The sequence below is a fragment of the Sebastes umbrosus genome, chromosome 23, assembly GCF_015220745.1.
Source record: "Sebastes umbrosus isolate fSebUmb1 chromosome 23, fSebUmb1.pri, whole genome shotgun sequence".
Taxonomy (NCBI): Eukaryota; Metazoa; Chordata; class Actinopteri; order Perciformes; family Sebastidae; genus Sebastes; species Sebastes umbrosus.
The window spans coordinates 6375863-6397620 of record NC_051291.1 but is presented as its reverse complement, the minus strand read 5'-3'; the positions used below and the strand labels follow the sequence as shown (position 1 = coordinate 6397620).

The 21758-nt window shown below is 38.8% G+C and overlaps 2 protein-coding genes across 8 annotated transcripts in view; both read right to left on the bottom strand.

The window, feature by feature from the left end:
* Positions 1-498: 498 nt before the first annotated feature.
* Positions 499-7829, bottom strand: cct2 (chaperonin containing TCP1, subunit 2 (beta)). Its single transcript, XM_037760252.1, has 15 exons — positions 7704-7829; positions 5293-5367; positions 5108-5173; positions 4534-4645; positions 3983-4059; positions 3779-3891; positions 3381-3583; positions 3201-3301; positions 2779-2906; positions 2424-2647; positions 2199-2327; positions 1973-2076; positions 1702-1801; positions 1035-1176; positions 499-751 (listed from the first exon to the last, which is right to left on the bottom strand). The coding sequence occupies exons 1-15, from the start codon at positions 7704-7706 to the stop codon at positions 721-723; spliced, it is 1608 nt and encodes a 535-aa protein (XP_037616180.1). The 5' UTR covers positions 7707-7829; the 3' UTR covers positions 499-720.
* A 9684-nt stretch (positions 7830-17513) lies between these two features.
* The window catches only part of celsr1a (cadherin EGF LAG seven-pass G-type receptor 1a), a 98908-nt gene continuing 94663 nt past the window's right edge, over positions 17514-21758 (bottom strand). For 4 of the 7 annotated variants that reach the window (XM_037760243.1, XM_037760250.1, XM_037760249.1 and 1 more), the window contains 5 exons: positions 21645-21745; positions 21363-21506; positions 20866-21150; positions 20405-20783; positions 17514-19117 (listed from right to left, as the gene is read on the bottom strand). In XM_037760243.1, the coding sequence (XP_037616171.1) occupies positions 19090-19117; positions 20405-20783; positions 20866-21150; positions 21363-21506; positions 21645-21745 (937 nt within the window). In that variant the 3' untranslated portion in view covers positions 17514-19089. Of the gene's footprint in view, positions 19151-20404; positions 20784-20865; positions 21151-21362; positions 21507-21644; positions 21746-21758 lie in introns of all 7 variants that reach the window. The other 3 variants (XM_037760244.1, XM_037760246.1, XM_037760251.1) reach the window with 3 other exon arrangements.

The following is a 21758-nucleotide window of genomic DNA, read 5'->3' as shown; positions in this document are numbered from 1 at the left end:
ATTTATTTAGTACCTTCAAACACAAAAATGGGACAAAAACTGTATTTTTTGCAAAAAAAATGACACTACAAGTGTTAGAAATCCCAATGTGCTGCTGACTATATAAACTACAAAGTGTCTTTTCTTTAGGGAACAATGAATGACTGAATAAGATGGTTCAGTTTAATGGTTAAACTATTATACCGCTCTAACAGCTGATTGTCTGAGTAGTTTAGACTACAGAACTAAATGTCAGTGTGTTGACTCTCTGAGGTCTCAGTGACTCTGACCTGATGAACCAACAACGAGCCAACACACAGCAAGGGGGGTGAACGCACCTGATTTTAGGATTCCTTCTAATACAAAAAAATTCAAAATACACATTTAAAAGACATTTTGATTACAGCCAAAGTCCATCTTCAGCTGACACATAACGAACCTGTAAGACTGCCTCGTGTCAGAGCGTTTAATTATCTGAACTATCGGAGTTAGAAGAGACACAAAGACAATAAACAGATGTGCTGATGAGGATTTGATTCTTTTATTTTCAGTAAACAAAAACAAACAAACGTCCAGACTGACGTTCTGTCTGTGCAGTTCTATTACAGTCAGAGTTTAACAGCGAAAAAAAACAAACAGCGGAGCGTTTCTTTAAATCTGAACTACACAGAGGCGATAAATAACAAAACTGATCCCTCCCCCAGTCGTCATCTTCATCCTCCTCCTCCTCCTCTTCCTCGTCTAGCAGGGGTGATGGTCGGGAACTCTCTTCCTACACAAACAAACAACAACAGTCAGTAAACAAACATTGAAATGTCTCATCGCCAACCCCAGCTTTAAAGGACCATCCTGGTATTTCTCCATGTTTAAGTTACCATCATCCGCTTACACACGATATTATTGTTCTAATATTTTGCAGAACTTCCTAATTTTTCTAAATGATATGTTGCTGCGATACAATCAAAATATAATCCAGTTTACTCTGTATATAAATGTAGAGATACAGATGAAGATTTAACAGATAAAAATAGAGGAAAAAGGTGCGATGGGCTGACCTGGGAGCAGCTTTGATGATGTTGTCGACTCTCAGGATCATCTCGGCGGCTTCAGAGGCGCTCAGCAGAACCTGACGCTTCACCTGGAACGACTCTGTGATCCCCATCTCCGCCATGTTGCTCACCGAACCGTCAATCATGTCTGCAGGGGATAGACGGGAGACATACTGTGATAAGTGTCTTAAGCCGGGTTTCCACCAAGAAGTTCCTGGTAAATTTAGTCCCAGGAACTACTTTTCATGGAACTAAAAGTTTCCTTCAGCCTACTTTCGTCTGCGTTTCCATAGTGGAAACCTGCAAGGATTATGCAAATGATGATAGTTTGATTGTCATCAATATATAAATATTATTATTTGTGCTTTAGAACGTAACCGCCATGAAACAATCAGAAATTATCTTTATTTTCTCTCATTCACAGCACCGTCTGTCTCTTCTACCGCTCAGAATCTCTCTCTCTTTTTAATGAGTCGTGAAGCCGACAGCAGAGCCAAACTCTACCTTTAACGTTATCAAACAAAGAGGAACGCTCTCCCCTCGTCCTAAAATAGTCCTAAATCAATACTAGAGTACTTCCTTGTTTTATGAATGAAGCAGCACATGAGTTGAAGCTGTGCAGTTATTATCTTCCGAGGCGTTTGAGGTGATGAATATTTGTCCGTTCACTCACTCAGTCCACAGAAGGTCTTGTTCTCCTGGTGAGCAGCTCTCAGTTGAGCCACCAGGTCGGCGCTGTCGTAGCCGGCGTTGTCGGCGATGATGGTCGGCAGCTGGAGGAGAAAACGGTTAGAAAAATTAGTTCAAGAAAACCAGAGCTTCAAGGATTAATCGATTAGTTGTAAACTATTAAATTAATCTCCAACTATTGGACTAACTAACTACATTTTGATTATCGATTAATCGTTTATGTAATTTTTTTATCTAAAAAAACGGGTCCGTACCATCCTCAGAGCCTTGGCGAACGACTCCATGGCGACCGCCTCCTTTCCTGGCGTCCTATTGGCCAGATCACTCACCACCTTGGCCATCAGCATCTCAGAGCAGCCTGACGGAGAGGAGAGTACATGCAGGTTACACCTTTGTCATGTTAATGTCACTGCCAACACTTCATACAGGCGTCTCTGTGTACGCGGCGCTCATCACCCTCCATATAAAGCGTGTTAGTACCTCCTCCGTAGACGGTGCGGGGCTCCTTCACCGTCTGAGCCAACACACACAGAGCATCGTGCAGCGAGCGCTCCGCCTCGTCCAGAATCTGCTGAGTTGCTCCTCGCAGGACGATGGTGCACGCCTCACCTGAGGGACAGGGTCAGGGGTCAAAGGTCAAGTAGATGCCAGGTGCGTTAAGCCTGTAGAAGTCAGAATACATGACCTATATGTGTGTGTTCGTACCCATGGCGACGCCAGAGAAGTGGATGAGCATGTCCTCTCCGATCATCACCTCCTCAATCAGCTTGCAGCGACCCAGTTTCACCAGCTCGGGGTGGTCGAAGGTGGAGCTGATCTCGCCTCCGGTGACCAGAGCGAGGCGCTCCACGCCGGCGAAGTCAGCGTGCTCGATGGCCATGACGCCGGCCTGAGCAAACAGCTGCTCTGGGTAGTTATAGATCAACTGTCTGTGGAGAAAGAAAGAACAGGACTTCCTGTTTGAGTCTTCATAAACCAAGTCATACTTTTACTTCAGTAATGGTATTAGTACTCTGACTGTAATAAAGGATCTGTATAATACTCTTGTGTTTGTGCGTACCTGTTGATGAAGCAGTTGATTCCGTGTTTCAGGATGCGGTCGACCTTCTCCTTCATCTTCTCTTTCTCCGCCAATTCGATCTCTGCAACCTTCGCCGTTGAGTCGACGCGAACCCTGGAGCCAAAGATCTGAGACACACACACACACACACACACACAATATAAAAGTCAGGTCTTCCAGCATGGCGTAGAAGCGGGCAGTCGCATAAAGTCAGAGGCTCCCAGACGGTTTTATCGTGCTCTGGATTGGTTGGAAATCTCCGCAAATTTTTTAAAATCTTCTATTTAGAAGTCCTAAATCCTCTCAGTCTGTTTGAGTTTGAAGCTTCCCGTTTATGTTAAACTGATACTTCCTGCTGCAGCTTCACAAAAAAAGTCTCCTAGTGAAGAGAACAGACTCTGGTTTTAAGGTAGAGGACGTACCTTGATCTTGTCGGTGTCCATGCCCGTGTTGGCGATGAGGATCTTAACGTTCTCCATCCTCTTCGGTTGGTTCACTCCGATCTTCTTGTCCAACAGGAAACCTGGAGACCAAGCAGAACCATTACAGCAGCCAATCAGAGAGCAGCACGGTGGTTACGATAACATCACACAGTCACTGACCTTCGTCCAGGTAGGAGTCGGTGAGGCTGCCGCCCAGCTTCTTGATGACGTGAATGGCCTCCAGGTTGCCGGAGCCCTTCAGCCTCATGACGGCGTCCACGGCGAGCTGGGAGAAGTGGGCTTTGTGGTGAGTCAGCAGTTTGGAGGACAGCGTTGTCCGAGCGATGTTCAGCAGGTCTTCCTGGAAACGGGCCGGGTCGTTGCTATGGAGATGGGAGGGATGGAGGACACAGAGAAAATATTATTGTTTGCAATTTAATAAATAAATTAGTTTAGATGGATAAATTTGATTTGTTTAATTACTCTCAAGTTAAATGAATGCTGTTGTGTAGTTACAGTCAGTCAGACTGTTATTAGTACGTGTTCAGAGATCTAAAGTTATATATCAGATATCTAACCTGTGATCCACAGCGGCCTCCCTCAGAGCCTCTCTGGCAGCCTGAGTGGCCTTCCTCCAGCCAGCGATGATGGTCTGTGGGTGAATCTTTTTGGCGATCAGCAGCTCGGCCTCCTGTAACCGTTTAAAGAGAAACAGGAAGTGTACGGTGACTCTTTAAAACCAGTCAAATCAATCTTTAAATTAAAGATAAACGGTATTTTACCCGCAGCAGCTCTGCAGCGAGCACAGTGACAGAGGTCGTCCCGTCTCCAACCTCATCATCCTGAACCTTTGACATGTCTGGAAACACAAACAGAAATAAAATTACCCTTTATTGTCAATTCTGCAAATCATTTTTAGTTCAATTTACTGAATCCTTCTTAATAAACTGGCGAGTGGAAAGACAAGAAGAAAATGATATTTTTAAAAATGTAAAAAATATGTATTTTTTTATAATTACAAAAATATGAAAAATATGAAGAATATATCAGTTTTTTAAAATAAAAAATATAAAAATATGTACAATATAATAATAAATAATAGTCCTAAATATTAATAAAGACTGACAATAAAAATAAGAAAAATGTTTAAAAATTTGTAAAATATATCAGTTATTTTTGTAAATGAAAGAGTTGTCAAATTTCATGCAGGAATGTGCAAAAGCTCACAGTATGAAATATAAAAAATATGTGAAATGTGCAGAAATGATAATCCAAAGGATGTGCAACCAGTTTGACCATTCTGTCCAGTAGATATTTCTGCAGCTTCACTCACCAACCAGAACTTTAGCAGCAGGGTTGTCGACTCCGATGGCTTTCAGGATGGTCGCTCCGTCGTTGGTCACTGTCACCGAACCGCCTTTCCCTCCACCCAGCAGGATCTTGTCCTGAAGAAAAAAAACAGGAAATTGTTCAACTACAGATGATTTCCTAAAGTAGATTTGAGTAAATCAACCTCAAATAGACTCAAGTAAAAATATATATAATTTTTTTTTTATTTGAAAATGGACAGCATTGAACTCATACTTGGCAATATTTACTCTTTAACACGCAAACTTTTTCAAAATCTATATATTTCATACAATTTATTGTAATTTTTTTTATTTATGATTCTCCACTTTGGTAGTATTTTTCTTTTTCTTTTCTCTTACTAAAACACTAAGGTACATTCCTAGTATATGGAAACCTGATTCTGATTTATGACAGTTTAATCTGCTGAAAATAAAACAGTTTTTATATATTTTTTCAGGATATATTTGGCAACTTTTCTAGTTCAATAATGCCTGAATTCAACACAGAAATCTGTATAATCGAACCAATAATCATCTCTAGTGATCAACATGACATACCATCCCTTTTGGGCCCAATGTGCTCTTCACCAGATCTCCGATAGCGATGGCGCCGATGAAGGACGACTGCAGAGAAAACACACAAATGGGAAAACAGTTACATAAAGTTTCAGAGGTTTATCTTCCTCTTCAACTTGTGAAATAAAAAATAAAAATAAAAAACACAGAATAAAAACAAAACCCACCAGTCGTGCAGTCTCGGCTTTCTCTTCATCAGCTCCATGACGGAAGATGTTCATCGGGGCCATTGATAAGGACGCCTGCAGAGAGAGGCCAACAATCAACCCATCGATCAATATCACCACACACAAACTTACAATAATAATACACTACACAATAATTCTGTTACATATTTTAGTTTAATAAGATTTCAGGCTACATTCAATAAGCAGAAATTGATTTACATTTATTAGGGGCAGAAATATCACAATTACACTGAATATCTTTGAGTTTTGGCCTGACAAAACAATGCTCCCAGTAGACCACTTACACACCAAAAACTGACAATAACCTAATATTTTCATGTGGAATTTCATTTCATTTTATTCTCACTGTGCAATATCATTTTCAACTTGTGCAATTTTGTTTATAGTCTGTTTATTGTCAATACTGTATATTCTGCTCCTATTTTTTATACTTCCTTCTATTTAAATGGTTCATATTTTGTTACACTTTGTTTAGCACTTTTTTACTGTGTTAGCTGATGCATCTTGTTTTTTGCACTATCCCCTTTTGCTGCTGTACACTGCAGATTTCCCCACTGCGGGACTAATAAAGGAATATCTTATCTTATTACATTTAAAGACATCACTGGGATGGATATGTATCACTATTTTCTGACATTTTATGGACCAAACAATTAATCGATAATGAAATAATAGTAAGTTGCAGCCCTAATTTTTATATTTTTTTTTATATATATATATATATATATATATATATATATATATATATATATATAGATATAGTTATATATCTATATATATATATATAGTTATATAACTATATATCTATATATATCTATATATAGTTATATATCTATCTATCTATCTATATATATCTATATAGATAGATATATATAGTTATATATATAGATAGATAGTTATATATAACTATATATATATATATATATATATAGTTATATATATCTATAACTATATATATATATATATATATATATATATATAGTTATATATATCTATCTATCTATCTATATATATATATAGATAGATATATATAGTTATATATATATATATATAACTATATATATCTATAGTTATATATATATATATATATAGTTATATTTATATATATATAGAGAGTTATATATATATATATATATATATATATATATAAATTAGGGCTGCAACTTACTATTATTTCATTATCGATTAATTGTTCGGTCCATAAAATGTCAGAAAATAGTGATACATGTCCATCCCAGTGATGTCTTTAAATGTAATAAGATAAGATATTCCTTTATTAGTCCTGCAGTGGGGAAATTTGCAGTGTACAACAGCAATATATAAATATATATATATATAAATATATTTATATATATTTATATATATATATATTTTTACTTTTTATTTTAAACACAAATAAACATACAAACCACAATACAATGATACAATAACGTTACAAGACTGGTCCATAAAAGAGAAAGAATAATAATAAATACATTTCAAAAAAAGTTAAAGCATAAATAAAATTGAGGCACTGCACTTATATAGAAGAAAGTATGATGAAATTAAATGATGAATGAAGTCAATAATTGTGTATGTGGATCTGATTCATACATTTGTCCACAGTTATTATCAATTTAAATGCAGGTTATATTGAACTCCCAGAGATTCCAGTGGGTTCTTCCATTTCTGCAGAAAAAGATGAGTCCTTCCATCGATAGTGTCTTCATTTTCCAGTCACAACCTCGGATATCAGAGATTTCCAGACGACCCACTTGTTTTAGAGAGTCTGGGACACTTCCGAGCAGACATAGAAGAACCCACTGGAACCTCTGGGAGTTCAATATAATCTGAATTTAAATTGATAATAACTGTTGATATTTTAAAACAATATGATGCAAAACAATTTCCCCTCTGGATAAATAAAGTCCCATCTTTATCTTAGTTGGAACACAAAAGGAGTGGACGGAGCTGTTTATTCCGAGCACCAGTGAACGCAGCATCACTTCATCCTAGAAGCTTCCATCCAAGATGACAAGCTAATCTAGCATGCTAACAGGCTAATGTGAGAAGAACAAGAACACAGTCTCTTGTAAATACACCCTCAAACATAACAGCTACGATGTTATTAGCTGTAGCAGAAACGACAGATTTAGATGATCTTATAGAACATTAAACGTTGGTTAAAACGGTTAGCTTAGCCATTAGCTTAGCATTAGCATTCGTAGCCCCCATGTGCTGCTGCCGGTTAGCACCGTTATGCTAACAGAGAAGCTAATAACGGACTCTAGAAACAACACCACCGGTGTGTAACGTGTTCTACAGACTCTCTGTGAGTTCATCTACTCGTAGAGGTGAATAGTTGTTGTTAAACTGTTTATAAAGAGAGATAATAGATGTTTAAAGCTCACCATGATGTCTGTAGTCTGGAGCTGGAGCCGAGCAGAGACACAGAAGAAGGGCTGGGCAGCGGAGTGACGTAGTTACGTAAAAAACGTAATGCTGCGACACCAGAATGACGCAGTAGAGTAGATTCATTATTCATAATAATGACCCTGATTTTATTCTATGTCTAGAGAATGTTTTGTTTGGTTTCCATAAAGGTAACAGTAAAATCAAAGAATATTATATTATTAATCTGATTATTCTCTTAGCTAAAGTTCATATACATAAATCAAAATTTAGTCAATCTAAACCTTAATTTTTTTGTATTTGAACATGAAACCAAACAATACATTAAATTGATTCTCTCCTCCGAAAACAAAAAAGCTATTAAGAGGAGAGAATCAACATGTAAATTTCGATTTACTAAATTTGGATTTATGTATATGAAATTTAGCTAAGAGAGAATAATCAGATTAATTATATATTAATTATTAATAATATAATGTTCTTTGATTATGTCTTTTTGTACTTTATGGAAAGAATAATGGATTGGGGAGTAAAAAATAGCAAAAACATAAACAATTTAAAAGGGGCGGGTCCATTATTTATTTAAGTATTTTTTTTTTATATCATTCTCTATCTTCCCAGTGGTGTTCCTTATGTATTCAAATCCGAATATTCACATTTTGGTAAAAGTACATATATTTTAGTGTGACCTGACGTAGGTTTCTGCATGATAACGCTGCTACATGTACAGTATATATACATTACATATACATACATATATATATAGTTCAGATCAGAAAGTCACACAATAACACAAACTAACTAACCGATCAATGCAGCGGTAACCCAGCAACTCCTGCGTTCTGAGAGGTAAAATTACTGTCTATTATATCAAATTATATGTTTTTCTGCTGCTCCCGTCCACAGCTGCTTTACCTCGCCGTCAGACAGCCCTTTCTGACGGGGAACTGAAGCCGTTATCGCTGTCTTCAAAGCCACCAGACTCCATTCATAAAAACAGTAATTTTACCTCGCAGAACACGGGAGTATACATACAACCCCACTTTAAAAAATCCAAACTAACCCTTTCAGTTATTTCCAAACAGCTAACATTAACTCAGCTAGTGCTAGTGTTCACATTAGTCATAACCTTATTGATTAGCTTCCTGTGCTAACCTACGTCACTGAGTGAACGACCCGCCCTTTAAACACATTTCAGAGTCCTCTCATCTCTTCTTGGTCAGCCCTCGCCTCCGGCGTCTGTGATTGGCCGGCTGGACAGGAAGACAGTAGATGTGCATGGGGAACTTCCTGAAGTAGCTGCTGACCCAGGGTCTGTGGAGGACACAACGGGAAGTTACCTCGAAGCGGAGGAGTGATATCTTAAATAAAGTGAAGTGCTCAGGTGTATGTGTACTTGGCGATGCGCTGGCTGAGGCTCAGGTAACACAGGTTGGTTCTCAGCAGGTTGTTCCCTTGTTGGCGAAGGAATTCGGCTTCTTGCTGCCGCTCAACGTCCAGACGCACCGACTCCCGGAGCTCTGCCTCGATAAGACCCAACTGAAACACACAGTTTATTTTGAGTCCTACTGCCCCAAATACTCACTAGGGTACCAAATGTGGATTAATCCGCCACTGAAAATAGTCCCCAACAAATGCTGTATTTCATCCTGTTTGACCAATAACAAGACTGGCTCCAAACCGAGTATATGTCTGGACCGCGTTGGCCAGTCTGTGAATTTGTGGCTAAATTGTTACACCAATAGTCAGTGGTCATGACTATAATGTTAAATCCAATATTTATGTATTTATATTTATAACACGGGCCATTTCGGTAGAGATTAAATACGAATATTTTACTTTTGTAGGTGGACGTTTTACTGTCTGTCACTTTCAGTCCAAAATGGCGGAAGCGTGGCTCTGCTGCTGGGCGCTGATGTTCTAACGGAACGAACAATTGACTTTCACTTCTTATCAATATACGTTCTTTGTTACCTCCTCCAGCAGACTCCTGTTGTCCTCCAGCTTCCTCTGCTGCTCGTACAGAGCCAGCGACGCCGGATCAGACAGACGCCTCACTTCCTGTCTCTCTGCCTTGTCCTCACCTGGTTTACCTGCTGCACCTGTCTGCTGCTGCTGCTGGACGATCGGAGGCAGGAAACAGGTACTGAGACACACACAAAGAGAGAGAGAGAGTGATGGGGTCATGTTCCACTTCTTTATGTTCATGTTGTAATCTTGTCAATCTGAATCACACACACAACCTTGTACTTCTGTCTTTGTGAGGACACTCATTGACATAATGTGTTCCCTAGCCCCTTAACCTAATCTTAACCATCACAACTAAATACCTGACCCCAACCCTTACCCTAACTCTAACCTAAACCTGATTCTAACCTGAAACTTAAAACCATCCTTTGTAGGTCGTCACTTTCCTAAAATATCCTCAGTGTCCTCACTCTGATGGTCAAAAAACTCACATTGGTCCCCACAAAAATAGCTGGACAAGAACACACACACACTTCCATGTAAACCAGTTTCCATTCAGATTTGTTTACGGTCGGGTCTGATCACGGTAACGTATCCCTCTGCCAAGGTCGTGCTTCGGTGGAGAGTATCACACACACAGGCATGCACGCATGTACGCACACACACACGCACTGTTATTAGATTGTCGGTTCAGACTGAGTTTCCAGATCTTCTGCAGATAGCAGCAGCAAATGTTTCCATCCAAGTGTTTATTTGGATATATCTTTCTATTTTATCTTCATTAATTTAAATGTTAAACTTTAACATCACATATATACACTAAACATCTTGGTCAACCTACCAACCTATTTCTTTTTCCGAAAATGTGGGTATTTTCGCCAGTGTTTGGATGTTTGGGTTTGGCTGTTATAGGGAAATTCTTGACTAAAGGTCAGAATGAGAAGTGTGAACCATGTTTCTAAATAAAGTTTTAATCTTTAAATTGGGTAGTGTGTTCCTGAATTCCTCGAATTCAAAGGCAACCGGACTTTTAGTCTTTAAAGGTCCCATATCATGCTCATTTTCAGGTTCATACTTGTATTTTGTGTTTCTACTAGAACATGTTTACGTGCTGTAATGTTAAAAATCATGTTCATCATTTTAAGATGGAGCTACTTTTAATGACTTTATATACTGCTGGTAGTTTAATCTATAATAATACATATTTTGTATTAATAATCTGAATCTGCAAAGCAACTAAAGCCGTCAAATATGTAGTGGAGTAAAAAGTACAACATTTACCTCTGGGTTGTAGTGGAGTAGAAGTATAAAGTAGTATATTATGTAAATACTCAAGTAAAGTACAAGTACTTGATGTCCTGAGTGGATAATTAAATGTTACCTGTGCTCTCTGCTGTCCGACTCCTCCTGAATCTGAGAGAGATGACGAGCTCCCACCCCGACCTGCAACACACACACACACACACACACAGAGGATATAGAGTATCAGTTAATTACATGTTCTCAGAGGACAGACTGAAGCCTGGAAGAGACAGTTTCCCAGGACGACAGTTTCCGTGGTGACGAGACATCTGTCCATCAGTCTCCGAGCTGACAGACGACACCGCTACACACACACACACACACACACACACACACACACGCACTGACAGCTGAGTAGAGATTAGTTACCTGTATCAGCTCAGGAACGTTACACCTGGTTTTTGTTTAGTTTGGAGAGAGATTCATAAACTATGGAGAACTAAAGCTGCCGTTATTAGAAAGAAAGAAAGAAAGAAATAACAAAGAAATAAATTAAGAAAAAAATTATCAAATAAATCTGCAGGTTAATTTGAAAATAAATAAATTTGCAATATTTAACAATTTACCTCAGAGCTCAATAAACTACGGAGGACTAAAGCTGCCATTAAAATAAATAAATAAATAAATTAATTAAAAGCCTCAATTATCAAAAAAAAATGTGCAGGTTAATTTGAAAATAAATACATATGCACAGAAATAGATAAATAAATAAAAAATAAACTAACTAATGAATTAATTAATTTGTTTGGGAGAAGTTTGTTTGTTTTTCTATTGTTTTTTGTTCCCTTTTTTTGCTTTGGATTTTAATTACATATAATTCTTTACATTGTGATGTAGAGTTTTTGTACAGACCCCAAGAATAGGAAATTTCTACAGTGGTAGTAACTAATGGGAATTCTGGGTTAATGAATAAATAAACATACACATAAAATATCGTGGAAATCTGGCCAGTAGTTATGAAGATATGAACATGAATGAAAAATAGACCAGAAGTTATTGTTAATAGAATAAAACATGGGAAATGAAACATAACTTAAATGGTACAGCCCTTTACAAAATGATGTCAATAATGTTAATAAAAAGCATATTGTATGAGATATAATCTGCAGAACTCATAATCAATATCACTGCAAAGAAAATCTTCTTGCTTTCTTTTGCAGAGAACTTTTCAAGATTTATTAAATTCAAACAATCTGTGAAGAGTGAAAACTGACATCAATCCTTTAGTTTTCTAACAGAATATAAGTCCTGCATTATGAAATTAAGTTTATGTGCATACAAATGATTTTCTTAAGAAAAAACATCTCATATCGTCAGAGAAAACTGATTACAATGAACAAACACATAAAGTCGAGGTTCCTACAGAGTGACCATATAAAAACAGATACTCACAGTGAGCTGGACGTCCATCTCTGCAACTGTAGCTTCCTCTCTGCAGCTGAGACGTTTGTCACCTAATTAGTTCGGTGTTTCTGCTGCTGCACCTCCTCCACCTGAATTAGTCATCAGTGTGTGTGTACAGCTGAGGGAGTTCACATGTTAAGAAAACCAACAGTCTCCTAAAAATTACGTCAACATACAACTACTGTAATCAGTCATTAGCAGTTAAAGTTACTACAAGAAACTCTGAATGATGTCTCTATATGCCCTTCGTAAGTAGATGTACTGCTGTACTTATATTTTTACTTAAAGGTCCCATATTGTAAAAAGTGAGATTTCTATGTCTTTTATATTATAAAGCAGGTTTAAGTGCTATATAAATACTGTGAAAGTATCAAAACGCTCAATCCACAGAGAAATACACATAGCCTGTATTCAGAAATTGCGCATTTGAAACAAGCCGTCAGGATTTCTGTCCATTTGTGATGTCACAAATATACAATATATAGACCATTTCACAGTTTTAAACGTAAACATTATAAATGTATCCCAGTTTATTTTCGGTTGCAGTGTATGTAAATAACATCAGCTGACAGGAAGTAAACATGGATCCAAGCTGTTGCCTAGCAACGCAATTTCGTAGAAATGCACTAAAACGGAGCGTTTCAGACAGAGAATAAATACAGGCATATTCAGACAGACAGTATGAGAAAAATAAAGTTTTTTTTTAACATTGAAGCATGTAATCATGTTCTAGTAGAAACACAAAATACAAGTATGAACCTGGAAATGAGCACGATATGGGACCTTTAAGTAAAATTTTCAATGCAGGACTTTTACTTGTGACAGAGTATCTGAATACTTCCTCCACCACTGAGAGGGTGGATTTAGTCAATGAAAGTCTCCATAAGGTTAACTGACGACATGTTGGACCCTCTGGTCCTCACTGTCAAAATGTCAACATTTTAAATGTCTAAGTAATGCAATGAGACTTTTAAACAGACCTCACTGTTTATTAGTTTTAATTTCACATGAAGCAGAGCAGTGATGATTCATTCACGTTCAGTTCAGCTCAGTTTCACACTCAGATATGACTACAACTATTTATTTTAATAAGTAACGTTAACATGACACCTCCAGACAGGAGGGCTCTGCAGAGGGTCATAGACACGGCCCAGAGGATTATTGGCTGCAATATTAATAGTTTCTTTCCCCAGGCCATACGGACACTGAACAAACAATAAATCTGTGCAATATTAATACACTGAATGTGAAATACTTTTGACTGTGCAATGTATCCTTTGATGCAATATACACCTCAAGTGCAACTACCTTTGTTTACATTTTATTTATTACATCTACCCTATCTATTTTACAAGTGCAATTACCTCTGTTTACATTACATCTATTTTATATTTTATTCCTCTAGTGTAACACGTCTGTTTATATTTATTTATTACATATACTTTACCTGTTTTATTTCCTTTATAACTGTGTGTGTTTTACCTGTTATATGTTTTTTATCTGCCTCGTTTAGTCTTGTCAAGTATTTGTTTTAAAGCACTAACCAGAAGTGACAACTGTGAATCTCGTTGTATTTAATACGATGACAATAAAGCTTTCTATTTTATTCTAACATCTTGTAATTACTGCTTTGCGACTAAAGTACATTTCTTTCAATTCCTGAATTTAGAAGAACGTCTTTTTTTAGAAGAACAGGTTTTGAAACTAATCCCCAAAATTTCTTCCACATTCTGTTCCTGAAAAATGGATGAAAAATAGAAGACTAATTATTTGCTCTCTAATTTATATGCCTTGCAATGTTCTTCCAATTAAGAATAAATAAAAGTGCATCTACAAGTCAGTGCAGCGTCTGTAGAAATGGAAGTGGTAGTTAGTCAAGAGCGCCCTCATGTAGTGATGGTCAGTACTGCAGTCTGCTTGACCTTGAAGAAAGATGCACAAGTAATTGTTATGTTACTTATATGAATATAGTAAATACTACTATATAAAGACTGTTGTGTATCTGTAGATCTGTTCAGTAATGTTAGTAAAAGTGAACAATCTGCAGTAGAGTTGTTTCCAAATGCAGCTTATAAACTCTGATAATAAAACAGGTGTGTTGTATGAAACTCTTCCTTATAGAAACAATGGACAGGAGATAGAAAAATCAGTTTCTTACAGCCACCGTGGGGCGAAAGTGATACGAGCTATGATGAAGACGAGCGACGTGAAGAGGCCATTCATGTTCACCCTGCAGAGACACACAGAGACACAAAACCACTAAAAGCAGCTCTGCATTTATTCAACAAAGGCGCAATTTCAATAAAAACAAGTTTGTCTAACTCCTCTGTGGATTTAAAACACTGTTTCATTTGAAGAAAACTCTGAATGAATGTAATAAAACACAGTAAAGCTGCAACTAATGATTATTTTCATTTTAAATTAATCTGCTGATTATTGTTTAGATTAATCGTTTGGTGCCAGAAAAAAAAAAAAAAAAAGCTCATAACATTTTTATTTTTTATCAACAAATTGTTTGTTTTATCCAACCAACACTCCCCAAAGCATTCAGGTTTCTATCAAATAAGAAAAAGAAAATGAGCAAATGTCACATTTAAGAGGAAAGAACTGAGTAATATTTGGAATTTTTATTCGAACAAATTACTTACACGATTAATCGATTATGAGGGACATGATTTTTTTCAGGTTACCTGTTTCATGTATTACTGTCACGATATAGCGACAGTTTTATAAAAATAATATTTGCTCCAATCTCGCCTACTTCAGCTTTAAGCAATGGTGCATGTTACTGCTTATGAATTCAACTTCTTTTTTTGTAAAAGGAACAATGTCGTCCTCTTTCTCTTCAAAAGTTACATAATCTCACTTTAAGATAATTCTCTCATCCTTCAGTGCTTTCAATTCCTGTCCTCACAAGTAAAGAACATACTAAGAACACACTCAGCATAGGTGTACATGTGACTTTGTATTCTTCACCAGTAGATGGCACAATCGGACCAGTCATCCTCCTGCCTGATCTTGTTCAGCACAGCAGTTTCTTTAGGATGCCAAACCGTGGCTCTCATGAGTCTGAATTATTTAGTTAGCCTGTCTGTGATCATGGAACAGAGATAAACAGGAGGGCAGAGGGTCACTCTGATAGACCCATGACACTCTTTACTTGTACAACTGAACTCCTCAGGTTTCAAGTCCAAGGTTTTTTTTATTCCAAAGTGAAATATAGACAACCTGACAGAATGATACCTGTTTTGACATTTATCATGCATGATTGTGACGTCTAATCCAACCACCACCAGTCATATTGTCACATATCTACCTCCGTTCCAACTCTTTACTTCATCTTTGTACCTTCTGTCACCTGAGACGGACTGGCGTGAGTTGCCATAACAACCAACCGCCCAATAGGCTTGTGAAACCTGACCCTCCCATCTAACCTTTCACTCTGCATGCTCACAATCATTTACCTGGCAATACCCGGTGGCAGCAGGCTGGATGCGTACATGTTTGTGTGATGGTCTTGGCACTGTTGCCCTTTACATCAATGACATGAGTACACCTATCTTATCTATACTAAGACACGGAGAGACAAGAGAGGGATTCAACGCCTTGCAGTGATGTAATTCACTTACATCCCCCCCAGTTTAAGCAAAAGGAGCATTCATGGTGACCTCAGCAGCCTTTTACCTTTTCGCAGCTCTTTGATCCACCGCCACCTAAGTGCATCTCCACTAATCTGGTACACATGGCTGAAGATGAATTCCTACAGAAAAAAACATTAAAGTAAAGGGCTGCGTATAGCCGGCTTACCTTGGGAATGCCAGAGCAAAGTGTCGGTTCTTAAAGCTGTGGAAAAATGTAAATAATGTGGGGTAAAAGGTTCAGTACAGGGCTTTGCAGTGAACAACAAAGCATCTTCAGTGGCAAGTTTAAGGAAGATTTGGTGGGCACAATGTAGAAATTGTATACATTTAATAAGCAACGTCATTCCGAAAATTTGTTTAAAGAGGACCTATTATGCTTTATAGTGCTTTTTCCCTTTCCTTTAGTGCGTCATATAGTTTTTTTGTGCATGTTAAAGGTCTGGCAGGAGCTCAAACAGAGCGTTTTAGACAGAGGGTGAAAAGAGGTGCTGCAGTACAGTAGGTAAAAAAGTGCAAACATTAAAGCATGTAAACATGTTCTTGTAGAAACAGCAAATGCAAGTATTCACCAGAAAATAAGCATAATAGGTCCTCTTTAAGCAAATTTCGGTTCCTCCAATGATAATTCAAGATTTTTTATGCAACATTAAAGCAGTGTTTTGACAGTTTGGTAAAAGTGCTTGCTACGATACGCCGATACTTATTTGTGAAAGAAATGATAATGAAATTAAACGAAAAAAGAAAATTAGTTGAGTCCTTTGCTCAACTGAAACTGATGTATAAAAATAGAGTTACTCTGGAACGATGGTGTGTGTGTGTGTGTGTGTGTGTGTAATGCAATTATTTGCTTCCATAGACTGTGTGCATGTGTGTGCCCTGCACAGGTTTGGATCAAAGTGAGGGGATTTATTAAGACCGCCTGCCACCATTGTTCTATGAGGATTAACACTCAGACAGATACAGCCGTACTGTACCTCTAACCAGCCTCCCACCCACTTTGATACACACACACACACATGCTTCTTGTGTTTGAGGTTCAACTCCACAGTAGAGCGGTCATACTTCCTCTCACATACCCACAGTAAACAGACCTGTACTGCTCACTGATAGTCAGCGGGGCTCTGATCACGGAGGACAGGACAGATTAAGACAGTAAGACTGCTCTCCTCATACATTACCTTGTATGGACAACATCTGCATGGCATACACAGTGCTTAAATGTGCACCTCTGTTTGAAATCTCTGTTGGATTCATTCCAAACCATCTGTCCCTCCATCCGTCTTTCTCATCCACAATATTATCCTTCCCCTGATATGAAAACAGGACTACTTTAACATGTAAATATACACCTACACCTCCTACACCAGAGTGAAAATGTGAAATAAGTGAGTAACACTTTCCGTTACTCATCATTCGTTGGATCCAGAACAGTCGATGTTCATGTTTCGACGAGCCGCGCTTCCTTCCGGGCAACAGACGTGTAACAGGCTGCTGTTAAAAATTCATCATGTCTTTTAATTTTACAGTCACAATCATCTTTTTTCTTTCCAGTGTCTTGAAACCATAAAAAATAAATATACATTATGTTACAAAACATTTTCCAGTGTCTCGGATCAATAAAAAAAAACACGTTTATCAACAGCATTGATTACAAGGAGGACAAGAAAACACTGGGGTTGTATGTATTGGTACAAAGGCATTCAGTGAGTGGTAAACAAGACTTTAAGTTAGCTGTCAAATGCATTAGAGTTGGCATCATTTCCACTTTGAACTCTTTTTATTCACACTGAAGTTTGATTATGTCTCCATTGAGTGCTTGAAAAGCATAGATTTGAAGATTAACTAATCCTGTGCTGTATTTTTATGCCATTAAAGACCAAATAAATGTCTTTTTTTCCACATATTTTGGAATAAAAGTGAGTTAAAAGTGAAACTGACTCCGACCCTAATGTGCACATTTTCTGTAGTTCATGACTTTGGTAACCAGGAGTGTGTTGCAATTGGACAAACAGGCAGGATGGACACTGGAAAAGAAGGCTTCAGGTTCATAGTGCTCGAACTGGAGAGTTTTCAACATTATTCCACATAATTAATGTTCATTTAGGCCCACTGTTCTGTGTTTGTGCATGCACAATGTGTGTCTTTATAGCAGAATAAAACTGGAAAGCCCACTACAGGCTAATACAGTATGTGTTTGTTTATGTAAGGCCTCATTTCAGGATTGTTCTCAGTCGATTAAACCAGCATATCTATAGTGATTTGCATCATTGGGAAGTTTTCCCAACTTAACACAGAGCAGATGATTTTTTTAGTTTAGAAAAACTTGTCCTCGCTACGGCTGAAATACAAAATAGATTTCTTCTTCACCTTTAACAATATCTACATGTTAATTACACTCTAAATGCACTGCATTGAGAGGCCGGGGAAGCCTTTCTTTGAGTAAAAAACAAACAAGAAAAAGAGCACTTGGTGTGTGTGTGTGTGTGTGTGTGTGTGTGTGATAGCGCTGTCCGATATCAGAGTGTCCAATAGTCAGTGAGAACAGGTTGTGTCTGACATTTTAAAAGGACTTGTAGTCCTTGAAATCCTTTTGGACTACAAAATGTACCAGCATGTATTTTGAGTCTGGGTTCATGCACGGTGATTATTCATCTGCCTTTTCCAGCTTTCCTAACTTCACCCTTTGATAGGGCGACCATGGAGGAACACCGTTTTTGGGGCGTCTTCTTCTTCTTTTCTGCGTCCCCGTCATTTCCTACAGTGGTTTTGGCACACGTGGCTCCATTGCATCCTCTCGTGGTACAGCCCAGCATTCCCTTTATTATTTCTCACATCTTTTTCTGCTTATTTTTCTCGTCTCGGGCAACGTCTTAACGTCTGCATTTAATACTGCTCTCCAGAGAGAGGGAACATGAGAGGAGGGATGGATGGACGGATCAGGCATGGGGAACATTTCCCCCCCCTTTAACCCAATCTGCAGCACTTTTCTTCTTTTCTTTTATTCCCATCCTCTTGGCTCTCCTCCTTTTCCTCTCCTCTCCAACCCCCAGCAGGTTCTTCGCTCCTCCTCTCACAAGGGCAGGCTGGTCTGGGTTTTCCTAACAGGTCAGATCGAAGTCTCGTTACTGCCACTGTTAACGGTGGAGGGGGGGATGCAGGGAGGACGGGTGCAAGGAGAAAGAAAGGAAGAACATGCGATGTGAAAATGAATGCAGGGATGCAAGAAGCCATCATGCAGCATTCAAGCAGGATGGTCATATTATTCATGCTATAGTTGAAGGAATAGTTTGACATTTTGGGAAATATGATTGTTTGCTTTCTTAGCGAGAGGAGGATGAAAAGATTGATACCACTCTCATGTCGAGTATGGTATCAATCTTCTCGTCTAATTCTCGGCAAGAAAGTGAATAAGCCTATTTCCCAGAATGTCAAACTATTCCTTTAACTATGGATCCTGTTATGATACATGCATTATTCCATCAGTTGACGTAATGGTCAACCTATACATATTTTTTTTTTCAAACTCTTAAAATCACTATCAACTTGATCTTGAATCCTTTTTAAACTAATTCAAATGACTCCTACAAATTCAACTTAAAGGGCGGGTCCATCTGCGTTCTGCTCTGTTTTTTTTTTCAAATGGAAACGCCCATTCAGCCGCTGCAAAAAGCAGTGACGTAGGTTACCAAAGTAAGCTAATCAAAACTAATCAATAAGGTTATAAATAATGTGAACGCTAGCTGAGTCAAAGTTAGCTGTGCTAAATTACTGTAAATGTAAATAACTGAAAGGGTTAGTTTGGATTTTTTTGAAGTGGGGTTGTATGTACGGGTATACTCCCGCGTTATGTGAGGTAAAATTACTGTTTTTGTGAATGGAGTCTGGTGGCTTTGAAGAGAGCAATGTAACGGCTTCAGTTACTGTGGGAAGGGCTGTCTGACGGCGAGGTAAAAAGGGTACATACTTTATGTATAGTAAAAGTCTAAGCGTACGCTATATTTAGAATATTTTCACCACTTTATTTTGCCGTCAGACAGCCCTTTCCAACGGGGATCTGAAGCCGTTATATCACTGTCTTCATAGCCACCAGACTCCATTCACAAAAACAGTAATTTACCTCGCAGAACACAGGAGTTGCTGGTGTAGCGCATCGATCGGTTAGTTTGTTTGGGTTATTGTGTGACTATTGTTTGAATGTTTGAATTTGATTATATGAGGAACACCACTGGAAAGCTACAGAAGGATATAAAAACCTAATAAATAAATAATAATAATGGACCCACCCTTTAATCATTGTTTTTATGAGCACAAAGAACGATGCAAAAACAGAAAAAGGTCATTGTTACATGCCAACACTACAACACTACTTACTAAGACCTACTTACTCTGAATCAGACTCGTTGCCTCCGTTGACCGTCCCTGACTTCAAGTGCATCGCCACTCCCCCGTTGGTCTCCCGGTAGATGCCCGCTGGCGGGGCCCCGGCAGGAACCTGCGGACGCGGTGCGACGGGGGGCTTGAGGAGGGAGCTGGTTTCGTGGTTGCCGGGGCGACCTCCGTCGTTGGAGGCCAGCGAGGGCGGTCGTGACGAAGGGGTCATGATGTTGACGGAGGAGAGAGGCGGCGAGGAGGAGGAGTTGTTGTTGTTTGGCGGAGGTGAGGTGATGGTGGGGTGGTTGTAGTCGCTCAGCTTCTCCCTCAGACGGTTCTTCATGTTCTTGTCGGTCAGCGGAGGAGGGTAGCTGATCTTATTCTTTAAGATGCCTGAGACGGACAAAGAGGTCATTCCGATGCACATCAGATGAATCAATTAATTCAGTTTCATGCCTCTCTTTTCAACTCTTACCTTTCCTCGCCTCCGGTTGGTGGTTGCTGTTGTTGTGGGATTGGCTGGCTAGAGCTGTGTCTCTAGCGTTACCAGGCGTTTGGTTGTCTCTCTCCGGGGGAGTCTCCCTCTCTCTCTCACTGATGTGGTTGAGCTTATTTTCCGGATGCAGCTCCACGTTCACCTTGGTCTCCACCCTCAACCTGTCTGCCCCACCGGGCTCCTCGCTGTCACTGGCGGTGGTGGCCTCCGCTGGCCAGTAAGGCTTCACGTGATTAGATACTGCATCGACTAGAGAAGGAAAAGCTGACATATTGAAAGCAGCCGGAAATTTAGCTACGTTATATGGGAACAAACAATACATCATATTTTACAAGTTCATCACATATTTTGTACATTAAATGTATCTGAAAAGTAAATATAGCTTAGTGGTGTAAAAAGAACAGTATTTTTCTGTGTGAAGTAGAAGTATAAAGTAGTGAGTACAGTAGTTAGGCTCAATAGGACCACCTATATACCTTTAGGCGTGCTGGTAACGGGCTGCCTCTCGTTGTTCCACTTGGGCTTGACGTCGATGTCGTCATCCTCGCTGTCAGAGGAGTGCGAGGAGGCGTAGGAGGAGCTGTGTTCGTCGACTGACAGCTCACTGTCTGAGTCAGAGTCTGACGGGACAAGGAGGGAAGGTAGAAAGATGAACCTCTATTAATTAAATGCACAGGAGGTACGCAGTTTTATATATACATGCAAAATCACCGAGAGAGTTTACTTCATTCTGTAACTGCAATATATGAAAAACTCACCGTCTCCCTTGGTGCCGTTCCTGTGGAACAGAGGTCCGTCCAGATCTGTGATTCCTTTAGCTGTACCTGAAGAGACACTGGGCTTCTGACCAGACTCCTCCCTACGTAGGTAAA

Excerpts from the sequence above, each read along its gene's own strand:
- cct2 (XM_037760252.1), bottom strand. Across the intron at positions 3,302-3,380 it reads CGACTCCTACCTGGACGAAG|GTTTCCTGTTGGACAAGAAG; the intron begins GTCAGTGACTGT and ends CTTGGTCTCCAG. Across the intron at positions 2,077-2,198 it reads CCGCACCGTCTACGGAGGAG|GCTGCTCTGAGATGCTGATG; the intron begins GTACTAACACGC and ends CCTCTCCGTCAG.